The sequence below is a fragment of the Pseudopodoces humilis genome, chromosome 10 (assembly GCF_049639895.1).
Source record: "Pseudopodoces humilis isolate 2021_Gansu_Grassland_sample_001 chromosome 10, ASM4963989v1, whole genome shotgun sequence".
In the NCBI taxonomy this organism is placed as follows: Eukaryota; Metazoa; Chordata; class Aves; order Passeriformes; family Paridae; genus Pseudopodoces; species Pseudopodoces humilis.
The window spans coordinates 27,234,310-27,247,966 of record NC_142209.1 but is presented as its reverse complement, the minus strand read 5'-3'; the positions used below and the strand labels follow the sequence as shown (position 1 = coordinate 27,247,966).

At 60.1% G+C, this 13,657-nt stretch overlaps 2 protein-coding genes and 1 non-coding gene across 3 annotated transcripts; all 3 read right to left on the bottom strand.

Annotated features, from left to right (window-relative positions):
- Nucleotides 1-510: 510 nt before the first annotated feature.
- On the bottom strand, nucleotides 511-5,836 carry PCSK9 (proprotein convertase subtilisin/kexin type 9). Its single transcript, XM_005521302.3, has 12 exons — nucleotides 5,292-5,836; nucleotides 5,023-5,208; nucleotides 4,789-4,912; nucleotides 4,466-4,599; nucleotides 3,966-4,107; nucleotides 3,697-3,890; nucleotides 3,400-3,583; nucleotides 2,942-3,112; nucleotides 2,397-2,545; nucleotides 2,157-2,313; nucleotides 1,730-1,911; nucleotides 511-1,531 (listed from the first exon to the last, which is right to left on the bottom strand). The coding sequence occupies exons 1-12, from the start codon at nucleotides 5,421-5,423 to the stop codon at nucleotides 1,370-1,372; spliced, it is 1,917 nt and encodes a 638-aa protein (XP_005521359.2). The 5' UTR covers nucleotides 5,424-5,836; the 3' UTR covers nucleotides 511-1,369.
- Nucleotides 5,837-7,507: 1,671 nt separating this feature from the next.
- On the bottom strand, nucleotides 7,508-7,578 carry TRNAG-CCC (transfer RNA glycine (anticodon CCC)). Its single transcript has one exon. It is a non-coding gene; the product is annotated as a tRNA-Gly (tRNA).
- A 1,692-nt stretch (nucleotides 7,579-9,270) lies between these two features.
- Nucleotides 9,271-12,824, bottom strand: BSND (barttin CLCNK type accessory subunit beta). Its single transcript, XM_005521198.2, has 4 exons — nucleotides 12,558-12,824; nucleotides 11,477-11,556; nucleotides 10,956-11,198; nucleotides 9,271-10,278 (listed from the first exon to the last, which is right to left on the bottom strand). Exons 1-4 carry the CDS (start codon nucleotides 12,732-12,734, stop codon nucleotides 9,993-9,995), a joined length of 786 nt encoding a protein of 261 aa, XP_005521255.2. The 5' UTR covers nucleotides 12,735-12,824; the 3' UTR covers nucleotides 9,271-9,992.
- Between the last annotated feature and the right edge of the window lie 833 nt (nucleotides 12,825-13,657).

Below are 13,657 nucleotides of genomic sequence, written 5' to 3'. Positions count from 1 at the left end.
TATATATCACAGTACCAGGAGGCTGCTAAACACTGAGAGAAAAATGAGACCCAGCTTTGGTGGCTTCTGGTGCATCTCAGTGCTTCTCAGCCTTTCCCTGCTGTTGGCATCTCTCTGAGCCAAGCTTCGTCTCCTTCCTGGGGCTCCAGCCCTTCCCAAGTGAAGGAACAATGCAAGTTCAAGGGCACATTCCCAAAGCTGGGTGATGTTTGTTTCCGTAACTGGAAGCTCTTGCCCTGCACCTCTGTTGTTAAAACAAACTTTTGGTCTTGTGTTTGTGTGGATAACACAGTCCACAGAGCACAACCCAGCTGTGGGCAAGGGCCCTGTGCTGGCTGTGCCAGCTTCCAATGATGCCAGCTGTCATCCAGGAGCACCTCAGATCCCAAATCCCACTGGGGGCCTGGGGCTGCTCTTGGGGTGAGCAGAATCCCTGCTGGATCCCCCTTCCCTCTTCCAGACCAGTTCCCCAGGGGGATGTCTATGAAGCCAGAGCATGGACCACAAGAGCACAGGTCTGCAAGTTTTATTTTAAAAAGACATTTATAAAATGTTCATTTATAAAACTCCAAATAAATATTTAAGGTACAAATGTAAAAACTAAGGTGCTGTGAAAGCTTTTCCTTCATCCTATTTTTTTTTTTAAGGAATTGCAGCCTCCTACAGTTCTATGTGTCTTGGGAAGACCTGAAACTGTTGACACATAACACCAGCAGATCATTAACTTTGACTTAACAAAAAAAGCACTAATGAAGCAGTAGCTGACTATAGCAATGCAGATAAAAAATCTAATTAACCAAGCAGGCCGTTTAAACTACAGCCCTTGCACTTGACTCAGAAGTAAAGAAGTCTCCTAGGAATATGATTAGGCAATTATAAAACTGCCCAAAAATGGCTAAACTAAGATTTTCTAGGTGCTAAGCAGCATTAGCTGACAACTAATGAGCAGCTAACCAGGAAAGGAAGGAGTGAGCCTAACAATCCTTTTTTCTTTAAAAAGGTAGTGGATTTTGTGTTGGGTGACAACACCATGGCTTGTTCTGTCAGGGTGTTTATAGGAAAACTCGGTGCAGAGCAGGGAGAGGGTTCTGGGATGGCTCTGGTGCTGGGACAGGGCTCCAGCTGCATGGGGGATGCTTGGAGAGCTCTTGCAGGGCCGCTCTGGATGCTGGTCCTGGATCCTGACCCCACTGTGTGTGAGGCAGAGGGACGTTCATCCCCCACCAGCACGGCAGCCCAAGCGTGGAGGTCCTCAGCTGCATGTCAGAGCATGGATTGTTCTGGAAGCCCTGGAAAGGGACAGGGTCACACCATTCCAGCCAAGCCTCCATCCCCGCTGTGCCACAGGAGCCTCCAGCTCAGCCTGTCCCTACTGCCGGCTCCGGCAGCAAATGGCGATGGCCACAGCCGAGCTGCTGCCAGGGACAGAGGGTGCCAGGCAGGAATTGTCCACGGCATAGGCTCCCATGGAGCTCTGGGGAATGGCGTTACAGCCTGTCAGCGTCCAGCCATCGTCACAGGACACCGTCACCTAACAGGGAGGAGAGCTCATCATCCATGGGTCAGCACAGGGCCGGGGGCCTGCCCGTCCCTGATGTCCCCACACTTCAGGGTGATGTGACTGCTGTCACCCAGCTGGGTGGGGTGTCCCATTGCAGGGGGGGACAGCAGTGAGGGCAGGCAGAGACAAAGACAACAGCACGGCACAGGGAGCAGGGCCCATCCCTACCTTGTCCTCGTTTTCCGGGGCCATGCGCTCCTTCAGCCGGCACTCGAGGCTGGCAGTGGGGCAGCACAAGGCGTGTGCCACCGCCTCTGCCCTGCTGGCACAGCGGCAGGGCCCCCTCCCCAGCCCCACCACGGGCCTGCCAGCGGCCCCCAGCCCCACGGATGGCGAGTGGAAACTGCAGCCTGCCCGGGGGAGAGGGGATATTGGCACAGGGCAGCCACGGCAGCATCCCAGTGCACACAGGGGTGCCAAGGATGTCCTGAGAGAGCCCTGAACCTTCTCCCCTCCGTGCACACAACACACGAACCCCGTCCCTGCCACCCCAGCAAACACACCCACCATTTTACCCCCAAATCCGAGTTTTTCTGGAAGAGACACCCACGTCCACCAGGCTCGAAGGTGTGTAACCCGGCGTGTTGGGTGTTACCTGTCAGCACGTGGTGTCCTGGGGAGCACTCGGCCTCCCGGGAGCTGGCGCTGATCTGGCATTCAGCCCTGGGCCACGTACAGCACCTGGCGATGGCATAAACCCCCCGGCCTCGGGAAGCGCCGTGGGCCACGCACCGCTTCTGCCCGTCCTTGTCCTGCGGATGGGGCGGCACGGGATGGGGACACCCCTCCGAGGCCAGCGGGCCCTCCCGGGGCAGCACCTCCACGTTCTGCTCACCTCCATGTGCTCCCCGAGCCGGCTGCCGCTGCGGGAGAAGCTGGAGCAGCTGAGCATCTCCTCGGCGCTGGAGCAGCGAGCCACGGCCGTGGCGTGCCGGGCCGGCCCCGAGCGGGCCGACCACACCGAGCGGCAGAGCAGCTGCTCCTCTGCAACGGGGCCGGGGCGACAGCGGCGGGGACACGGGCGGGGACACCCAGTGACACCCAGGGACACCCAGTGACACCCACATTGTTACCCACATTGTCACCCACAGTGACACCCGCAGTGACACCCACAGTGACACCCAGTGATACCCAGTGATACCCACATTGTCCCCGCAGTGACACCCGCAGTGACACCCACAGTGACACCCACACTGTCACCCACATCGTCACCCGCAGTGACACCCACATTGTCACCCGCAGTGACACCCAGCGCTCACGGCACCGACCAGGCCCCATCCCGGCCCATCCACGCAGGCTCAGCCGTGCCCGGCACAGCTCAGGGGACATTCCCTGCGGCCACACCGAGCGCCCAGCCCGGCCCTGCAGCGAGCTCCTCACCTGTCCCCAGCCGGGTGGGCAGGGCAGCCACGCTGTTGGGTGTCTGGAGGCGCTGCTCCTCCGGGACCCGCTCCGTGCCCATCGCGCCCTTGGCGGAGAAGCGCAGGAGGCGCTGCCGGAGCTCGGCCAGGCTCAGCCGGGGCTCGGCGCTCAGCAGCACGGCAGCGATGCCTGCAGAGCCCGGGGGGCCGCAGTGAGAACCAGAGGGGACACGGCACACCTACACAGCGCTCCCGTGGGCAGCTCAACTCCAGGGACAAGGGAGGAGCCATCTCTGCTGCCCATCGCTCACACGCGGGATGCGGGAGCGCTCTGCGGGCTGCAGCGCCCCAACGACACAAACCAAACCCGCGCGTCCTGGAACGCAAAAACGCCCCCGGCTCAGGCATTCCTGAAGCCCTGTGCCAGTAGCAGCAAGAGGAGGGCCAGCCCTCCCTGCCCCTCAAAGCGCAGCTCGCCTGCCACGTGTGCGGCCGCCTGCGAAGTTCCGCTCCGCGCTGTGAAACACGTGCTGCAGTCGCTGGAGGCGCCGATGATGTCGTCCCCCGGGGCGAACAGGTCCACGCAGCGGCCAAAGTTGGTGCCCAGGGTGCCGATGGAGGCGGGCTGGTCCTCGCTGTCGGTGGCACCGACCGTGATGACCTGACGGCGACAGGGGAGCGCTGGAGGAATGGCACGCTCAGCCCCAGCCCACGCCGCCGACCCGGAGCTGGAGGGGATGAGGTGGCACCTCAGGGGTCCCCCACAGCCCGTACCTCCGGCTCGGATGCAGGCGAGTAGAGGCAGGCATCGTCCTTGTAGTTGCCGGCGGCCGCCACCATCAGCGCTCCGGCCCGTGCGGGCCGCCGGCAGCCCGCGTTCAGTGCGGGGCTGTGGCCGCCGGCCAGCGGCAGCAGCACCAGCGGCGCGTACGGCTCAGCCTCCAGAGCCGTCCTGACGAACTCCAGGGCTGGGAGGGACAAATCACTATGGCAGGGAGCTCCGCGAGGGATCCTGTTCCTCTCCGGGGCAGGGGGTCACTCACCCATGAGGGTCCCGCTGACGGTGCCCTTCCCCTGGCAGTTCAGCACCCGGAGGCTGCGGATGTTGGCTGCCGTGGCCACGCCGGCGTCGCGCCCGCTCAGCACCCCGGCCACGTGTGTCCCGTGGCTGTCACACTTGCTGGCCTGGCACAGGCACCGCAGTTTCATGCCTCAGCCCATGGCATCAAAGCAAGTTTGCAATCCCACAACATCGTCCCCACCCCTTCCCACCCTGATTCCCTCTTACCTGACACACACCCGTGCTACCCTAGAATAGTTTCCTAGAAAGAAACCCTGCCCCACTCAGCCCTATCTCCAAATAGACCACCTTGAGGGTCCCAATATCCCTCAGCACCACAGCTCCTGTTTCCCATCCTGCCCAGTATCTTGCTCCAGCCAAGTGTCTCCCTTGTCCTGGAAAGCCTCACAAGCCTGGCCAGGATTTGGCGGATGCAGGGGGGTGCTCTGGCCAGGACGCAGCATGTGGCACCTCAGGACTCGCCTGCCTGTGGAAGTGGGTGCCATCCTCATCGGGGATGCTCTCGAAGCCAGTCACAGTCACCCTGCCCTCGATCTCCCTGTGGGTGCTCTGCACGCTGGTGTCCAGCAGGTAAATCTCGACCAGGTCACCTTTATCTGCCAGGGATGCAGCAGGGGAGAAAGGCAACCACCATCACGGTCAGCTCGGACCGCCTGGGTTGCTCCCAAACTGCAGCTCCAGACCCGCAGCACCATGGGGCAGAAGAATATTCCCATCCCTCACGTTAAGGAGAGGGGACCTGACTCTTCCTCAGAGTCGCCCCCCTCGCACACTCCAGCGCTTACTGGGAGGGCTGTAGGAGCCTGAGCTGGGCTGCGGCGGTACGATCCTGCCCAGGTTCCAGGGAATGCTCTGGCCGAAGACGTAGGCATCCTCCTCGATGTACTTCACTTGCGGCAGCTTCAGTGCCTGCGGGGAGGACACAAAGCTCCCGTTTCCCCCCAAGGCCGGGGCTGCCGCTCCCAGCAGCGCCCACCGCAGCTGCCGTCCCCTGCCACGACCCTGTCCTCTCCACGTACCGTGTCCAAGACGTCGCTGCTCATCCTCACCAGGAAGGCTGGGAGGAGGTGGAAAACGTGCAGCAGCTCGGCCCGGTGTCCCCGCCGAGCCGCCCGGGCCTGCAGCCCCCGGGCCGTGCCCCGCAGCTCGGCCTCGCTGCCCGCCCGCAGCATCACCACGTAGCGCCCGGGCAGCCGCCACGACGCCTGCGGGGACACGAGCACCGGGCTGGCTCCGGGGGACACACACACACCGGAGCGCGCCTGTCCCCCCGCCCCACGCTCCTCACCTTGGCGGCGCGATGGAAAGCAGCGGGTCCCGGAGGGGCCACCCCGACGGCGGCTTCCCCCTCCTCGGCCGCCCCCAGGGCCAGAACCAACTCCGCCAGCACCAGCGCCAGCTCCAGCGCCCGCGGGGACATCCCGCACCCGCCCCCCGACGGGCAGCGCCGGGAGACCCCGCGACCCTCGGGGCAGGGGACGGCACCGGCGGGGACCCCCTGCGCGACCGCGGAGGGGCCGGAGAGCACCCGCGGGGCCGAGGGGCAGCAGTGCAGTCGAAGGGCAGGAGCGGGGCCGGGCAGCTGGAGCGGAGCCGCGAGGATCCCGGAGCGCACCCGCGGCTCTGAGGTCCCGGAGCGCACCCGCGGAGATCCCGGCGCGCACCCGAACAGATCCCGGAGCGCACCCGAGCAGATCTCGGAGCGCACCCGGGCAGATCCCGGCGCGCACCCGAGCAGATCCCGGAGCGCACCCGAGCAGATCCCGGAGCGCACCCGAGCAGATCCCGGCGCGCACCCGCGCAGATCCCGGCGCGCAGCGGCGGCCGCGGCTCTGCCCGTGCGGCCGGGGCTCAGCGCGGCGGGGCGGGGATCACGCCACGGCCGCCGGCCCCGTCGGTGCAGCCGGGCGGGTTAAGCATTAACGGGGCCGAGGGAGGGGGCGCGGCGTGCTGGGGCCGCAGGGAGAGGGCAAATGGGGCCACCGCTCACCCCGAGTCCCGGCGGATCGCTGGGGGCTCTGGCGAGCAAAGCGCAGCAGCTCAAGGACTGTTTTCAGAAAGGGCTGAAAGCTTTAATGTGCCTCCTACTGCCTCACTCCACGAATAAATTCCCGTGAAATCCTCTAATCCTGTTTGGGCATTTTTTACAGAGGCGGCACACATCGCAAATGCCCTTTTTGGGGGATGATATCGGCGCTTTCCCGCGGGTCTCCAAGCCGCTTCCCACCTCTGCCCTCCCGCAGCATCGGGATGCCACACTGCCCCACATTCCCAGTGACCTTCTGCAAACCCCGTCCTCGCTGCCGGCTTCTCAGGGAAATAGGAATATGTTTGTGTTTTGACTGGTTATTTGTAAGCTGCTCAGAGATTATATTTCTATATGGATGCACGTGTTTTATAGAGATGTGTGCATTTCGTGTGGATGTGCATGATTTGTATGAATGTTTTACATGGGTGTACACGTTATGTGTATGGTTTGTATGCACGTATATGTTTTAAATGGATGAACACGTTTTATAATTATGTGTATGGTTTACGGGGACATTAATGCTTTATATAGCTGTTTTATAAGGATGTGGATGGTTTATATGGTTTATATATGTGTGTGTTTAATATGGATGTGAATGGGAAATGTTGATCTTTTTAATAAGACCTCGAGTGGGTGCCTGGGCTCTGGTTCTGGAAATTGCAGGGACACCAGAGCATGCTTGTCACCCACTCTGCTGCAGAGCTGACATGGGAAGGGGTCGGCTTTCAGGACACTGATCATGGGGACAAGTCTCACTCCTGATTTTTGGCTCAGCTTCCTCAGTGCCGCTAAGTCCCACAACGCCCCATTGGGGCCTCAGGAGGCTTCTGAGACAGCTTGAGCGCTGGGGGACCCATCTCAAGGGGGACAGTCTCCCTCTCCCTGCACTCTTCCCCTTCGTTTTAGCCCAGGGGACAATCTGTGTCCCAGGGAAGGATGGAAGCAGCCCAAAGAGGAGGGAGGGGGTGGCGGATGTCCCCACAGTTCCACGTGCTGAGGAACCCATGAAAGTCTTGGCACGAACATCTGACCCCAGCACCCGGAAAGGGATCAGGCCCAGCTCTCACACTCCAGGAATGGATATCTGAAGAAAGGTTTTGTTTTATTTTGTTTTGTTTTAATTGAGAAATTATTCAGAAATAACTTAAATTTTGCACCTTGTACAAAAGTGCTGTGTTCCGGTCCCGGCTCCCTGCGGAGCTTCCAGCGTGTGTGTCTGTGTGAAGGGGGAGCTCCTGTTGAGGGGGGAGGAATGGGAGAGCAGAGGAGTCATCAGAGAAGACCTCAACAAGGGGAAGGGTTCTTAAATCCCTGCTGCCGTCCCTGCGTGGGGAGAGATGGGGCTCCGGGCGGTGCGGGCACAGGACTGGGTCGAGCATCCCGTCGGTAAAAGGGAACTTCCCCCTGGCTTTTGGGAGAACCTCGGGGTGTGTAGGCATACTTTATATGCTCCACAGCTCAGAGGCGCCTTGTCCTGCACCAGCCGGGAATCGAACCCGGGTCGCAAGAATGGGAATCTTGCATGATACCACTACACCACTGGTGCGCGAGGAGCTCTGCGGCCCGCGGGCCTGAGGGCTCGGCCCGGCCCGGCCCGGCCCCGGCTGCAGCCGCGGGTCCCGCACGGTGACACGCGTGGGTCCCGGCACTGCCAGCCCCTTCCCATCCATCGGCTGCAGCCGCGGGTCCCGCACGGTGACACGCGTGGGTCCCGGCACTGCCAGCCCCTTCCCATCCATCGGCTGCAGCCGCGGGTCCCGCACGGTGACACGCGTGGGTGGTGCCCACCCTGCACAAGCTGAGCCAGACCTGGGGCTGCTGGAGACGCTTAATTCCATGCAGGAATGTAGCGATTCCCACAATGTTTAACCTCGGCCGGCGCAGGAGCCGAGTCCTCCGGCTCCAGGATGCTGTGCCAGGGATGGGGGATGCACATCCAGCTGTGTGAAGGCTTGCGTGGGGGAGAAGGTCCCCGTGTCAGCCCCTTCCCCTGCCTCTGCCTGGAGAAACGCTTTGAAAAACAGATTCCTTTTGCCAAAAATGAAAGTGAGTGCCAAGCCTCGAGGTAGGAACCTCTTCTGTGAGGAAATTCTGACAGTGTTCAGCCTGGAGAAGGCTCCAGAGAGACCTTGTTGCTCCTTCCAGTACAGAGACTACAGGAGAGCAGGGAGGGACACTGGACTGTGAAGCCCTGTCACAGTTTTCCCAGGGAAACTGTGGACATCATTGGAAATATTCAAGGCCAGGTTGAAGGGCCTTGGAGCAACCTGCTTTAGTGGGAGGTGTCCCTGCCCATGGCAGGGGGCTTAGAGCAATATGACCTTTAAGGTCCTTGCCCAGCCCAAACATTCTGTGGTTCTACAAGTAAAAGCAGTGTGTCTCTAACAGATTCCCACACTGCACAGGAGCAGTGACACAGAGTGACATCCCACCCCAGACACCCTCTGAAAGCCAGTGAGACACGGCCCCATCCGAACGGCATTCCCAGAGCCACCTCGCTCCCCCACCCTGGGAAGGACAGGCAGGAGCTGAGAACATGCAATCCATCTGGTAATGCTTCCTCCTGGAGAGCGTCTGGCAATCCTGTGGCAATGTTTAGCCAACACTGGAGCCTTCCCTCCCCACCCTCCTGTTGGCCATAAACAGCCCGAGTGCGTAGGTGCTCCCTGCCCTTCTCCCTGGCTGCTTTGGTGACACCGAGGTGAGCGAAGGGAACAGCAGCAGGAGTGTCAAAGGGTGTGACACCTCAGATACAGCTTTTTCTTGCACACCCTGCACTGTACCAGCACTCCCTGGGTGACAAAGGAACACGGGAACATCCCTCCAGGGCTCTCGTGCTCCCTTCCCCTTGGGTGCTGGAGGACAGCTCTCCCCCACTTTTGCACTTCTGGGGTTGGAACTGCAGGATTTTTAAACTCCCTTCAGTTCTGTGCTTCCATGGAATTTGCTGAAGTGCTCCTCTGCCAGCAGACATGTGCTCCCAAGCCTCCTGGGACCATGCCAGGCACAGGCAGATCCAGCCCAGCTTCCCCAAAACAGAGCGGGAGACTCTCAGCATCCCCATGCTGTTGGATCTGCTGGTGCTTTGATCCAAACCCAGCTGCCCTGGGGAGGCTCAGCCCCACAGATCCCCACAGCAGCCAAAAGTTGTGGCTCCCCTGTGTGCTGGAGACAGGCTGTGGAGAGCCCCCTGTGTTGTCCCTGTTGTGGTGACAAACCAGGCTGAGGCATATCCACGTGGTTTGGAACAATTATTATTGACAGGAAGTTTGGGGGTGGTGGGTGCCAGCATGCAAGCCCACCTGCAGCTGTTGACACTGGCCCAGCAGTGTGCAAAGCCACCACCTCAAGTGGCATCACCAGGATTTTGGCTCAGTTTTGTCCCCTTTCCTGTGCCCCCAAGAGTGCTGGAAGCTGGTCCTTGTGCAGGAGAGAGGGGACAGCACGATCTGTCACCTCCATCACCCCTCTCCCAACCTGGAGATATGAAGGCTGCCTGCTGCAGAAGACTCAGGGCCGAAATTTAATTTCAACAGAGCTTGGGTAAGTGGGAAAAAGACTTTGAGGATACCCCTGCCTGGTAAAACCCACTTGTATTGAGCATGTTTTACCTACCCAAACCTGATCCTGTTCCAAACAGCACAGCCAATCCTTCCCCTTCCCAAGCACAGTATTTAGCCCAGATCCTGCCCAACCCAGCTTCTCTGTGCCCACCCAAATGGCTTTGGTGAGGGGGCCTTGTCCCATGTTCTGTTGAATTCTTGGTGTATCCCCTTTGGGTTTGGGGGAAATGACAGCCTCCTGTGTGGCTGGGTGTGCACAAGGGGTGCAGCATGGCACAGGGGCAGGCAGGAGCCTGGGGCCACTGCACTTTTAGGGACAGCCCTTTCCTCCAGGCTGTGACCTGTGTGTCCCCTCCATGAGGTGAGTCCATGCCAAGTGGCCATTCTCTCCAGGAAATCAGTTTTCAGGCTCAAAAAGGTTATCACTGGCGTTCAGCAGAGCATCTGGCTCCTCCTGGAGACCGTAGAAGAGGTCATCCTCCTCCCCAGGACCTTTCCAGTGGGATCGGGGGTGCTGTCCCCCCTCCGGGGAGCTGCTCGGGGTGCGGCCGCAGCGGGAGGCGGAGGGCAGGGTCCGGCTCTGTGGCGTGGGGCTGCCGGGCACGGAGCCCTCCAGCGATGGTGTGTCCATCTCCTCCAGCAGGGATGCCAGCGGGGCATCGCCCGCGGCTGGCCGGGCGGGGCTGCGGGGACAGGGTTACACCAAACGCGGCTGGGCAAGAGCTGCAGTTCCTCCTGGAGCCCCTGGCTGCTGCTCGAGCAGCATCCCAGCATCAGCAGAACCCTTGCTGGGTGGCTGGAGCGCCCTGGGACGTCCCTGTCCCAGCCCTCGGTGCCTGCCGTTTTGGGGACACCTGCCCACCAGGTTCCTGCTGCCCATGGGGTGAAGTAGTGGCTGTCCTTGCATTTCCTGAATCTACAGCTGGGATGGGAAAGCACTGCACCCCCATCACCTGCAGAGCCCTTTGGGACCTCCCAAACCAATGCTTGGGCATCACATGTGGCATCTGGTTTGAGGGTCACGTGCCAGGCATCTCATTTCTAGCAAAGTCTGACCAGGAATTTGGGGTTATTCTTGTGAGTGGTGCTGTTTATATTGATAAAATGAAATAAAAGCAAAATGCAGAAACGCAAACATCAAAATGCAAATTGCAACCATCTAAATTTCCTCCTGGGAAATAATTCAATTCAGAGACTCCTCGTGGGTTGAGACACCACCTGACCTTCAGTGGAGGCTCAGAGCCGTGAGAACAGCAAAACCCCTCTGCATTGTCCCCCACCCTCAATATTGGGTGTCTGATCCCCCCATGTTCACCCCACACCCCACCAGTGCCACCCCAACCCCGCAGACATCACATACCAGCTGCCTGCTGCTATTTCCAGGCGAGGTGCCAGGTCTTGGAGGGGGTCTCCAGCACCCCCCAGCTCCCGGTGGATCTCAGCTTTGGCCTGCACGGCTGACTGGGAGCAGCTGCGGGGTCTGGGCTGTGCCGTGGGTGGGAGTGGAGCCGAGCTGACCGCCTGCCTCTGGATCTGCTCGTAGGATGGCAGGCTCTTCTCGTAGGTGCTGGTGGCATCTTGGTTGGGGCAGGGGGTAATCAAGCTGCAGGGAAAGGGACAACAAGGGTGCTGAGCAGCCCTGCACACCTGAGGAAGAGGCTCTAGAGGCCACCAAAGCCCACCCCAGCAGCAGAGGCAGGGGATGCCTGCAGGAACATCACTGGATGCTCTGCATGCCCCGGCATCATGCAGGCTCAGCCCTGGGGGGGCTCAGGCAGCCCTTGTCTCTCCCAGCCTGATCCCTGCTTGGCATTTTGTGCTGCAGGAGGTGCAGCAGTCCCCAGCCTCAGGGCACACACATTACCCTGTTGTGGGACCCACCCAGTGTCCTTCTGTGGCAGCACCATGGGTTTGTAGTCCAGGAACCGCTCGACCCCGAGGTCTGCAGGGATGAACGTAATCTGGGGGGAAAAGAGAGGCAGAGCCCAGGGGCTGTGCTGGGCATCACAGGGTCCCTCGGCCCTCCTAGTGGGAAAAGGGCCAGAGTGTCCCTTCAGCTGGGTTTAGGGTCTTTTCCCACCCTATTTAGATGTTTTCCTCGGAAATGGCTTTTTTGAGGGAAACCAATAAGGAATGAATGAATCCAGCACAGCCCTGTTCTAAGTGCCTTTCCCCCCATGGAGTCACACATGTGCCCAAGCCCAGAGGGAGTCCCAAGGCCCACACAGGAGGTCAGTGGTCAGGGACCACACCATCCTTGAGCCTCGAGCACAGTGGCAAAGCCACATCTCCCTCCAAGCTGGGGCTGAGCTCAGCTTTGAGGGTAGCTGGTTTCTGCTTCACCCCAACCCCAGAGAGCACAGCTGCTTTCAGAGGTCCCAGCTGGTCCTGGGTCCTGAGGTGGCTCCCCCACACTTTGGAGGGCAGCCAGGTTGTTGACAGGCCATCCAGCAGTGTTCAGATCAGTCCTACAGATGCCCTCTCCTTGGACAAGTCCCTTTTCTGCCAGGCCAGTTTCCCAGGGCAGGGACGCGTGGCTGCGCTCCAGCAGTGCCCTCCGCCAAGGAGACTGGCAGGGGAGGGCTGGGCTCAGGGGGCCGGGACCCTCCGGCCTCCATGGCCACGACAGTCCCTTCTGGGAGGTCCTGGGAGCCTGCCAAGCCCCAGACCCCAAGGAAGGGGCTGAATGGGAGAGATGAACACAAGTTTACTTCCTTGGGATTACTCCTTGCTGCCCAAAAACAAAGTCCCAGGCTCAGGGGGTGTGCAGGGGGTGAAGGAGACAGGGCACACCCTGTAGGTATCAGCAGGGCACAAACCTCCCAAATCAATTCCCCCTCAAGATTGCTGCAGCTGGCTTCCCCTGGGGAAACTGAGGCTGCACATCCAGAGCAGCCAAAGCTGAGCTCAAGCTCCCTCCCCTCAAGCCCCGCAGCGTGCGCAGCAGCGGGAAGGATCCTACCTTTGGGTAGCACTGGCACATGCTCCATGTGATGCCCACGGCTACGAGCAGGACACCCAGGACGCAGAAGGTGATGTAGTACTGAGGCTTTTCCACGCTCATGATGAACATCCCCACCATCACCAGGAAGAAACCCAAGATGATGAAAGCGTAGCGGAAATTCTTCTCCTCCGCCATGGGCTCCGGGTGGAAGAGGTGGGAGAAGAGATTTCGGGAAGGCCGTTCACCTGCAGCACTGCCTGCCGAGCACAGCGTAAGGCAAGGAGTGGTTTCTCTCCCCAGAGGCTGCCAGGAGCTGAGGATCAGCTGCACGTTGAGCTGATCCTGCCCAGGGCTGAGCCAGCCAGTTTTTAATGGGTTTGTAATGAATGCAAACACTGCCCTGCCGTTCACACTCCAGTGGAGCCACCCTGCACGTGTCCGGGTAACCTTCCCTGCAGGCACACTCAGCCAGACCACAGCCTGGGGAAGGGACACGGAGGGAGAGGGGAGCAGGGCTGAGGGGATGGGGACACGGAGATCAGCTGGTGCTCTTGGGATTTTCCCAGCCCTGGGCACTGGGACTGGACTCAGTCATAAATCAGAGCTAGCACAGCACCAGGTAAGGGGGACACCAGAGCCCAGCATGTTCTCAGGGGCTGTGGGACTGCAACAGGAAAAGAGGGAGTGATCCAGGATCTTTTTGGAGACCAGTGGGTTTGGAACAGACCCTGCCTTGCTCTGGCTGAATGCTAAGGCTGCCTCACTGGGCAGCAAGTGGGCTGTGAAGGAGGAACTAAAGCCAGAAAAGGATGGAGTGAGGTTGGTCCACCCAGCAGAAGTGAAGACAGAGTGTCCCTCTTCCCTGTGTTCACTGAAGTTGGAGCTGGGATGTTAAAAGGTGTCTCCTTCCCACCACACGTCCAACAGCCAGACAGTGTTTGTTTTATTCCCTTGATTTATTCCCTCATTTTATTCCCTGGATACACCAGGTTTATGACAAATAATTATATTATAAACAGTATGTTAGACGTGGCTGCGGCTCCTCAGCCACTCTGCAGCCCTGCAGGGCCACAGGGGACCCAGGGCAGCCCTTTATTTTGGTGGAGTGCAGGACCTGG